A 12,022-nucleotide genomic window follows, 5' to 3' on the forward strand; every position below is an offset into this window, starting at 1 on the left:
TACCCTCTTATAATAATTCGATAACGACAAGGTTTAGTATTCCGTGTGATTAATATAATTAATATTAACCCCTTCAACATTAGCATTAGCATTAGCAATCTTAATTAAAAGCCACTTGAGATCAATAGTGCTTCTTTGGATGATGGGTTTGAGGTGGCATAGGTTCCACCGGTGTACTCTTCTTCGTAGTCCTAACACAATGAGGAGGCTAAACATATGGGGAAAACCCTAATGATAGAGTCTCAATTATGTGACCACAACATAATAAATTAAAATCTTTTAAGTTAGAACAATATTTATTGATATTTAATTTATTATTTTGTAATTACACTTTATTTATTTCTAATGGATCAACATAATTTTCTCCAGGAACCTTCAAGGACAATGGATAATTCAAATTTCGATCCTTCTAGCATCGGGATTAGCAATCGTAACAAAAGCTTCCTCAGAGAAGTCCATAAGCCCATGGTGACATCTCTACTTGCATATCTTGAGCAATAGTCGAAAATGGTAATAGTAACGTTGCCATCCTGTAAGGGTTTAAAATTGCATTGGTTCCACTGGTGTAGCACGTATTGTCCCTCCTCCCGCAAGTCGAGCGGTTATTCCATCTAGAATCGCATACTACAACTATTGGTATGCCTCTATCTTTGCTTCCAAAGCACACTGAGGCTATAAACATATCATCATAACAACAATAACAACAAAACTTAATCGTATTAGTCGCAACATACCATCAAGCGTTGAGGTAGAGGAATGGTCTGACCTGAGGGCATAAGGGCAACATAAGAGAGTGTTGGAGGTTATCTCTGACAAATTAAAGCCTCTTCTATGCTTAAGTTGTTGGGTGTTGTGAGAATTGAAAAATAGAGTAGAAATTATGAGAATAAAAGTTTACAAAACTTGTAAATGATGGACATATATCTATATTTATATGTATAAGTTATGTTAGAAAATTGTGTTTGATAATCTTGTTGTCGAAGATTACAAGGGAAATTACTGAATTAAAATTGAGGTTTAACTTCAACTTATCTATTGAATGACCTGAACAGATAATCTCAAACTATCAACGGGGATGTTTGGTTGAACTATTCTAGATGCTTCCTGAGTTAGATTAGGAAGTCATTGAGTTGCTCCCAAGTGCTTCTCGAGCCCAAGTGGGAAGTAGAGTGTCGAATAGCTGAGTGCTGAGCTTGTTAGAGTTAGTTGAGTGCTCCCATGTCGAGACACAAGGCATCCGACTAACAAAGGCTAAGTACCAACTTGTCAAATCGACCAAGTAGCAAAGTCATCAAATGTCGAGTTGGTCGAGTACTCCGTATGCTAAATTGGTCGAGAGTTAAGATTGTTGAGATGCCGAGTGTTTTGAGCACTAAGTCAACCAAATGGATACGTTCCCAATTGTTGAGTCGAGTCGGGAGAGAACTTCACCCAACTACCATTATCACCAGAGTGCTAGGCCGCCCAAGTGAGTCGATTGCCCTAGCACTCCCATCGAGTTCCCAAGTACTTCCGAGTGACGCCGAGTACTCAAGAAGCAATCCCGAATCTGAGTGGATTTCTGAGTGCTCGAAAATAGAGAAATCATGAGTCATTTATTTCCCAAGATATAATGGTAAAACTGTAATCCCCACTATGTACTAATGGTCGTGGTAAACTAAAATAGTACTCAAAGGCTATCACGAGTAGTTTGTCAAGCGAAGATGCATGACAAAGAGGAAAATAATTGAGGAATCACAATGGATGGAGGTTTTGTGCTTTTTCTTCTACTTCTTTCTACTCGAGGCCATGGTCTCCTTATATAGGAATTCCTTAACTCTACTATATAAAAGATTTTAGGTGATAAAATGTTGATTCATTTGCTTGGGCAAATTTTGTCCTGACCAATCCGACATTCGACGCACACAAGTCGTACTCACACACAAATTAAATAATTCATACTCACACACGAATCAACTTGGTTCGGTAAAGCAATCTGGAAAGTACCCTGAATTTGCACCCCAAAGTGCACCCATGCTAACAAGTGGTATCAGACAGTCTCTCCCTATGTATATGTTCACAACATATATGCTTGGGTAACAATATAAACCAATAATGAAAACATTGAGACTTCCAATATGGGATTAAAGTTTTATTCACAATGAAGTCCATAGTCCCACATCTAAAGCACTTTCATTCATTCACAGCCAATAATGAAACTCTCCAATTTCCATTCGCATTTCTAACATTCTCTCACATGAATGGAAACAAGGTATGTGATAGTATTCAGTAGTTGAGTCCAATATAGAATAGATAGGTTTTACCCTTTGAATCCTCCCTTGTAGACATGTTTGCTTACTGGCTAATAGTAGGCACGATATCCTTGAATTGTTTTGTCGTCTGTGTAAGCATTGACATATCTCACCTAAGACTCTCCCTAATACATCTCAATTATCATGAATGAGTTTGTTCTTGTCTATAAACACACCTAGTTCTGTGAGAAGTTCTAAGAATTGTGCCTTCAATTCTTTTTAAAGAAGCCACACTTCTTTCTCACATAGTCATCTCTCAAGAGTATTACTCTACTGAATTATTAAAAGTTGTATGCTTAACCTCCATCCTTTCATTGGGTAGTTTCCCCGGCCCCACTCGGTACAATTAGATTGTCCCATTGAACCTAGTTATTGGGATCTCCAATTTGCATAGGTTGGATTTCCTTTGCACCAATATTTCTCATCGGCATCAAGTCCATCTCTCACGATGAGCTTGCAACTAATTCTCTATTTAATCCTTTGATTAGCAGATCTACTAGGTTATCCTTTGACTTATATAGTTAATAGTGATAACTTCCGTTGCGAGTAGTTATCCAATAGTATTATATCTGTGATGTATATATCTAGATTTACCATTATACAGATGACTTTGTGCCTGACTAATTGTCGATTGACTATTGCAATGTATGCAAATTGTCGATAAAAGTTTCAGCCATCTAGGAACATCTTTTAAGAATTATCATAGTCATTCAGTCTCTTTACCACATTTATTAAGAGCTATAAATTCAGATTCTATCATGGATCTGGTTATTACGTTTTGCTTAGAAGATTTTCATGAAATAGTTGTACGTCCCAAAGTGACTACATATCCACACATAGACTTAGAGTTTTTCATGTTAGATATCCAATTTGCATCGTTGTATTCCTTAATTACAGCAGGATATCTTGTATAGTGCAATCCCCTTAAGTATCTCAATACTCTTGTTATCCCTTTTCAGTACTTAACACCGGGATTACTCATGTATCTACTTAGTTTACTCACTACGTAGGCTTAATCTAGTTGTGTATAACTCATCAGGTACATCTGACATCCAATCACCTTGGAGTATTCTATTTGAGAAATACTCTCTCCTTAATTTTTTTGATAGATGTTGGCTAGTATGTATCAAAGTCCGTGCTAACACAATAATATCACTCTTGGTGATTTTCTTAAGAATCTTGTCCACATAATAGGATTGACTTAGAACAAGTCCTTCTGATGTTCTAAGAATCTTAACTCCTAGAATCACATCAACTAGACTATCTTTCATGTCAAATATTGAGTTTAACATATCATTAGTGGATTTGATTATCTTATCATTACTCCTAATGATAAGTATGTTATCTAAAGATAGACACAAGATGACATAGTCATTCTCTGTGACTTTCATGTAGACACATATTACATTCATTGGTCTTAAATCTACCTACCTTCATGACATTATCAAATTTCTCATAACACTACTTTGATGCTTGGTTCAATCCGTATAATGACTTCACTAATCTACAAATTTTATTTTCCTGACCTAGCATAGAAAAATCTTTTAGGTTGTTCTATATAGATTTCTTTTCTAGAAAATGTCCTAATATATTTCTAGATTTTATAGAGCGGCAATCACTAACAACACTTTCTATATCGTGTCATTTGATTTCATCTTCTTGAAAATCCACTTGCATCTGAGTAGTCTACTTCCCTGAGAAGATCCACAAGTTCTCAAGTGTGGTTTTGCAAGTAGAGTCAATCTCAGATGCAATTGCCTCTTTCCATTGAGGTTCCTCAGAAGAGTTTATTGCTTCTGAGTAACATTGGGGATCACTTTCCAACATGAAAGTGATAAAATCCATTCCAAAGGATTTTTTTCACTTGGGCTCTTTTACTTTATCTGAGATCAACTTCAATTGGTTCATCATCTTCTTCTTCATCTTGTGTTTCATATGCCCGTTTTGAGAAGCTAGCATCCTCTCGGGTCTTATACGAAAACACATGTTCGAAGAATGAGGTATTTTCGATTCAATAATCGAGTTCTTATGTATCTTCGATATTTCAGAGTCATGTACAAGGAACCTATGGATACTGATGTTATGCGCATATTCAATAAATATGCAATAAATAGTTTGTGATCCTATCTTGATCTTTTTTGGATCAGACACCAAAAGTTTGATCAGACACCCCCACACTCATAACTATTTATAGGATGATTGTCTGCCGTTCCACAACTCATAAGGACCCTTATCTATTTTCTTCCAGGGAACCTTATTCAAAAGGTAATTAGTTGTCGACACAACTTCCCCTCATATGTGGTCTAGTAGTCTAGAGCTCAATAGAAGAGCTTTTGTCATCTCTTTTAGAGTATGATTCTTTCACTTAGCAACACCATTTTGTTGAGGAGTACAAGGAGCTATTATTTCATGTCTGATCCCATGTTTAACACAAACTCGGCGAACGGTGATACATATTCACCACCCTGGTTACTTTGAACCACCTTAATCTTTTTATTAAATTGGTTTTCAACCTCATTCTTATAGAGAATAAATTTCTCTATAGCTTTATCGTTACTTTTGAAAAGATACACAAACTAAGATTTTATGTTATCATCAATAAAAGTGATGAAATATTTATTTCCACCACGTGTCGGTGTACCTTTTAAGTGCATACACGTCAGTGTGGATTAGGTCAAGTGACTCATTGCTTCTTTCAACGTGTTAAAGGATAACCTTGTCATTTTCGCTTCAACACAAGTCTCATACTTATGTTTCAGGTCAAAGTGGAATGTAGATATGCTTTGCATGTTAATTAATCTACGTAACACATCGTAGTTAACATGTCCAATCTACCATGCCATAAACTCAAAGAATTGTGTTGACCTAATGACCATTACACTGAGCTTAAACAACCCATCAGTTACAAACATCCTATTTTACACAAACATCCTATTCTTGCCATACTTGCTCAAAAGTGATTGGACACCAGATTCTTTCAAAACTCCATAACATATAGTACATTATTTAAAGTGAGCTGCTTGTCCAAGATCAATGATTAGAAACTACCTAACAGTTGACTGCTTATCACCATCAGTCGATTATTATTTCAGAATTCGAACGTTACACATACAGAACGACTCTTCTAACTCAGTATTGACCACAACAGTCAATTGTTATATCCATAAGTCAACTGTTGCATTAACAATCAAGTTCCCAAATCGATTCAGAAACTCTGTCTGCTCCAACAGTGTCATCAGTCATCTGATCACCTCCACAAGTCGATTGATAATCTCCATCAATCGACTGATGTTAATCTCCATCAATCGACTGATGTTAATCAATCGTCATAGTTGAGTTGGTTCCATAAGTCGATTGATTGTTCGATTTACCTCCTCACAGATAGTCGTCGACTTATAAGGTGGCGGATCCACCTTTTTGCAGAAGAGTTTCCAGACCAACCCAGAAACTTTCTATTCATTGCAGTCGACTAATGTCAATCAATCGAGTTTCTAGAAACCTAGAAAGTTTCTATTCGTTGAAGTTGACTGATGAACCACATCAATTGATTGATCACACATCAAACCCCCTTAAATCATCTCAAACCCCGAGAAGATTTAGTTTTGGTTAGGAAAAGATAAGTGAAGGATAAAATGTACATATAAATTAACTTTAGTATTATGAATTTCTTGACAAGAAAATATGAAAAATTATAAAACAACAAGGTTTAGTACTCTGTGTAATTAATATGGACCCCTTCAAATTAGGATTAGCAATCTTAGTAAAGCCACTTGAGATAGGTTGAGATCAATAATGCTTCTTTAACATTTCCACTTACATGAGTTTGAGGTGGCGTACGTAAGTCTTGGTGTACTCTTGTTTATTTCTAATGGATCAACATAATTTTATTGATTAACCTTCAAGAACAAAGGTCATACATTCTTGATATAAATATTATAGATATTTATTAGAGTTTGAAGTCTTCATGCTTCCTTATTTTTCTCTCCATATCCAATTCCTTTTTTTTTAAGCTATAATCTTTTCAGATTTTTTTAAGCCCTGCAAGAAATAAGATCACAAACTAAATAAGTAAAATAAAATAAATTTCATATGTAGAAATAAAAATAATGATATTACTGGGTATAATCAATTTGGATCCTTCCGGCATCAGGATTAGCAATCGTAGCAAAAGCTTCCTGAGAGAGGTCCATGGTGACACCTCTACTTGCACATCCTGGACAATAGTCAACGATGGTGATGGTGACACTACCACCCCTGCAAGGGTTTGGAACCGCATTGGTTCCACCGGTGCAGCTCACCCTATAGCTCCTCCCACAAGCCGCACGGTTATCCCATATAGAATCGCCTGCTGCAGCTATTAGCACGCCTCTATCTTCGTTTCCAAAGCACGATGAGGCTATAAACATACAATCATCATAGTAACAACAACAACAATAGCAAAACTTAATTGTATTAGTCAGAATTGTTCAACAAAATGAAGGTGATAATTAAGTAGGTTAAAGGTACTCAACGATTATAAGGAGGGGTGTAGAAGGTTGCAATTCCAGGCACCGCGGCAACAGATGAAACTAGGGCAACCATCACCATGGCCACAACCACCACCAAGCTCTTTGTCGAAGCCATTTTAATCGATTACCGAAAACAATAATTGGAAAAGTAGCAAGTTTATTCGCTTGTGCTCTTGATGGAGATGATGCCGGCCAAATTTATAGGCAAAGGAGTTTGAAAAATATGGCCAAAAGGTGTAGAAATTTCTCCTCCTTCTTGTCTTGTTCCACAACACAAATCTGCAAAGTGCTGCTACTCTTCTTGACTTCCACATATTTCTCTATTTTTCTTCTGTTGTTTGTCCTATGCCATTAGAAGCATCAAGAACTCATGACTTAATAATTCAGATATACATCAGCTTTCTTAGATTTTGTCATGAAATTTCCACGAGTATGCGTCTGATACTTTTCCTCTATTACAAGTGTAATTAAATTATTTAGGGTTCCTTGACCTTTTAATTAGATGTTGGAATTTATGGAAGGATTGGTGGTCACTATAACAAAATCTGAAAATAGCGATAGAATTAGTGATGGAACTTATTTTTCATCACTAAATTAGCAATGGATATTTAGCGACGGAATTTAACTTCTGTCGCTATTTTATAATTAAGCGATGAAAAATAATTTTCGTCTCCAAATTAGCAATGAAAATTTATTTTATGTCTCTATATTGACGATGAAATTTATTTTCCATCGCTAATTTAGCGACGAAAAATAATTTTCATCGCTAATAGAGCGACGGAAAATAATTTTTGTCGCTAATTGAGTAACAAATTTTTTCCCCATCACTAACCTAGCACTGGAAATTATTTTCCTTTGCTAAACTAGCGATGGGAATTAATTTTCATTGCTAATTAGCGATGAAAAATAATTTTCGTCATTAAAATCTTGATTTTTAAGATTTCGGCAATAGATGGTGAAAGACACATCTATACGGGAAATGGAAGAAATGTTAAAGTTGAGTAGATTGGTGTTTTTAGGCTTTATTTAGGAATCAATATTTTTTTAGATTTAGAAAATACATTTATTGTACCGTCTTTTCGACAGAATTTAATTTAATTTTTATTTAGACAAATTAGGTTATTCTTGCTCATTTGGAAATAAAATTTTCAGTATTTTCTATAATTCAACATTAATTGACAAAACACCATAACTCTTGAGATGCATTTGGTTCAAGTTATCATATATAATTTGGTTATATGATTATCAGGTAATCACATAACCAAAGTTATGGGTATAAAATATAACCTAATATTGTTTGATTCAACTTATTTATTTGGAGGGAATAAAACACAACCAGTTTAATATTTACTATATTACTCTTAATTCAAATAAATTAAATTAAACTAATAATATTAATATTAATAATAAATTAATAAAATATCAAAAAATAAATATAATTTATTTATAATTTTTTAAAATTTAAAATAAATTTATATATTTTTAATAAAATAATTTATTAAAATAATTATTTTAATAAAATAATTTGTTAAATTAATAAAAATAATTCATTAATTTTATTTTAATAAAATAATTTATTAAAATAATTATTTTAATAAAATAATTTATTAAATTAATAAACATCATTTATTAATTTTATTTTTTAAAATTAAACATAAATTCACATATATTTTTTAATAAAATAATTCATTAAAATAATTATTTTAATAAAATAATCCATTAAATTAATAAATATAATTCATTAATTTTATTTTTAAAATTTAAAATAAATTTATATATATTTTTAAAAAGTAATTTATTAAAAAATTATTTTTATAAAATAATTCATTAAATTAATAAATATAATTTGTTACTTTTATTTTAATAAAATAATTTATTAAAATAATTATTTTAATAAAATGATTTATTAAATTAATAAACATCATTTATTAATTTTATTTTTTAAAAATTAATATATATAATTTTAATAAAATAATACATTAAAATAATTATTCTAATAAAATAAATTAAATATAAATATAATTCATTAATTTTATTTTTTAAATTTAAAATAAATTATCTCTTTTAAATTTATAAACTTTTAAATTAATTAACTTGATTTCAATTAGATTTCATAATACATTTCAATTAATTAAATTTTAAAATTGAAGGGTAATCATGGAAAAAAATTTTGTTAACCTCCAGAATTGTAGAAAACCTTAGGCTACTAAGGTAATCATATTATCGGATTATAACCCATTTGCTGATGTGATGGTAATATTGTATTACTTGTGAATCGATCGTAACCTGAATCAAACAAGGTTATGGTTGATAACTTTGGACAGATAACCAAGGTTATCAATGATAACTCCAAACCAAACACCCTCTTGAGGTTGACAACGTAATTTTGCATAGTATTGATACAAAATGTAAATTAACTAATGAAAATCCATCCATGTTGTGGCATAGGGGTTTAGGATATATATATCCAAACAACGCCTAGAAAGGTTAATGTCACATGAAATTTTCAATTCTCTTGACATGACAGAGTTTGAAGTCTGTATCGAGTGATGTTTTCAAACTAATACATACAGACATTTGTGGACCATTCCCTAACCCTAAGGCATCTTGGAATGGTCACACATATTTTATTAGCTTCATAGATGATTACTCTCAATTCGACTATCTGTATCTCATTCGTGTGAAGTTGCAATCTTTAGACATGTTCAAAATTTTCAAAGCTAAAGTTGAAAATCAACTAGGTAAGAAAATTAAAGTCGTCCGATCTAATCGTGGAGGTGAATATTACGGTCGATATGATGGATAAGGTAAACAACGTCTAAGACCTTTTGCGAATTACCTTGTAGAGTGTGGGATTGTGCCTCAGTATACCATGCCTAGTACTCCAAGTCAAAATGGTGTAGCTGAGCGACGTAATCGTACCCTAAAAGATATGGTAAAAAGTATGATGACTTTCACTTCTTTACCTGAATCTTTGAGGGCTGAGGTACTCAAAACTACAGTTTACCTACTTAACAGAGTACCAAGTAAGGCAATTAAAAAAACTCCATTCGAGATGTGGATGGGTAGAAAGCCTAGTCTTAGGCATTTATACGTCTGGGTTGTCCAGCTAAGGCTAGGCCTTACTAGCCTAATAAAAGAAACTGGACTCAAGAACTGTGAGCTGTAATTTTTTGGATTACTCTGAAAAGTCTAGAGGGTATAAATTTTATAATCCTTCTAATAGATCCTTTTTCAAAATAAAAAATGCCAAATTCATTGAGGATAGTGGGAGTGATAAAGTTAGGAAAATAATTTTTGAGGAAAGCGTAAGCAATCCTCCTATAGTTACTACTAGTACAATAAGTAGCGGTATGATTACCATACCGCATTTAATGGATATTATACATTCAGAGAGAGTAGTGAATTAAGATATTCTCGTGACATCTCCAATGCAGTTGGAATATCAATCAAATTAAATTGAGATAATTATCACATATTTATGAGCAAATACCTCAACCATCTCAAGAGCGAGTGCTTTTAAGGCGATCTACGAGGGAATGGAGATCCACGATGTCTCATGATTATATTTATCTTCAAGAGGATGAGTTTGACATTGGGTTGAAAAGTGAGTGATCTGTATCTTTCTAAGAAGTCAAACAATGTCTTAATCCTTAAAGGTGGATTAATGTCATGCAAGAAAAGTTAAAGTCTATGACAGACAATGTCGACATTTGGGAAAACTTATCGAATTGTCTAAAGGTATGAAACCCGTTGATTGTAAATGAATATTTAAAATCAAACAGGATTCAAGGAGTAATGTAGAAAAGTATAAGGCTCGTCTTGTTGCCAAGGGATTCACTCAAAAGGAAAATATTAATTACAAGGAGACATTCTCACCTGTGTCGACGAAAAACTCTCTTAGGATAATCATGACACTTGTAGCTTATTTTGATTTGAAACTATATCAGATGGATGTAAAGATTGTATTTCTCAATAGAGACATTAAGGAGTTTATATATATGGTGAAATCGGAGAACTTTGAGTCTGAAGATTCAAAGCACTTAGTATGCAGATTAAAGAAGTCCATTTGTGGTTTAAAACAAGCGTCCCATCTATGGTACCAGAAGTTTGATCAAGTGGTCATCTCATTTGAATTTAGAGAAAACCCTATTGATCAGTGCATATATGTCAAGTTCAGTGGGAGTAAGTTTGTTATACTTGTTCTGTATGTGGATGCATGACATATTGCTTGTTAGCAATAATAAGGAGTTGTTACATAAAACCAAGTCATTTCTATTCAGTCATTTTGAAATGAAAGATCTTGGTGAAGTGTCATTTGTATTAGACATATAGATATCTCATGATCGTTCAAGAGGCATTCTTGGACTTTCACAGAAAGCCTATATTGAAAAGGTGCTTATAAGGTATGACATGTAAAACTGTGCACCTAGTTACACACCAATGTTTAAAGGCGACAGATTCAGCTTGCAACAGTGTCCACGACTTGAACTTGAAAGAAAAGAGATGGACCAACTCCCTTATGCGTCAGCTGTGGGAAGTCTTATGTATGCACAAGCATGTACACAACCAGATATAGCATTAATTCATAGTAGGGATGTTAGACAAATATGTAAGTAATTCAGGATCATCACACTGGAAAGACGATAAAGAGAGTGATGTGATACTTACAAGGAACTAAAAGACATATGTTCACATATCGGAGGTTAGATCACCTTGAGGTGATTGGATATTTAGACTCCGATTTTATTAGATGCTTAGATAATAGGAGGTTCATTTCAGGCTATGTTTTCATGCTCGCTAGAGGGGCTATATCTTGGAAAAGCGTCAAGTAGACGTTTGTAGTCACTTCTACTATGGAGGTAGAATTGATAGCACGCTATGAAGCATCCAATCATGGGATTTGGTTGTGAAATTTCATCACAGCTTTGCGTATCGTTGATGGTATTGATAGACCATTGAGGATCAACTGTGGTAATAAAGCCATGGAACTTTATGCCAAGAACAACCACAGTTCATCGAAGTCTAAGCACATCGACATCAAGTTTCTAGCGGTTAAAGAAAGAGTTCAGAGTCATCAGGTGATAATAGAGCACATCAGTATAGATTCCATGTTAGCAGATCCACTCACCAAGGGCTTGGTGCCTAAGGTGTTTCAAGCGCATGTTGTGAATATGAGAGTTCTTCTTATGGAAGAAGAATTCATCTGGTGGGATTTATGTA

At 33.5% G+C, this 12,022-nt stretch overlaps 1 protein-coding gene across 1 annotated transcript; it reads right to left on the reverse strand.

Moving 5' to 3' along the window:
- Positions 1 to 6,403: 6,403 nt before the first annotated feature.
- LOC141826981 (EG45-like domain containing protein) lies at positions 6,404 to 6,914 on the reverse strand. The gene is made up of 2 exons (XM_074714282.1): positions 6,803 to 6,914; positions 6,404 to 6,687 (listed from the first exon to the last, which is right to left on the reverse strand). The coding sequence occupies exons 1-2, from the start codon at positions 6,912 to 6,914 to the stop codon at positions 6,404 to 6,406; spliced, it is 396 nt and encodes a 131-aa protein (XP_074570383.1).
- Between the last annotated feature and the right edge of the window lie 5,108 nt (positions 6,915 to 12,022).

This window comes from Curcuma longa, chromosome 4 (assembly GCF_044706935.1).
Source record: "Curcuma longa cultivar G26 ecotype Majalengka, Jawa Barat chromosome 4, ITB_CL_G26_1.1, whole genome shotgun sequence".
In the NCBI taxonomy this organism is placed as follows: Eukaryota; Viridiplantae; Streptophyta; class Magnoliopsida; order Zingiberales; family Zingiberaceae; genus Curcuma; species Curcuma longa.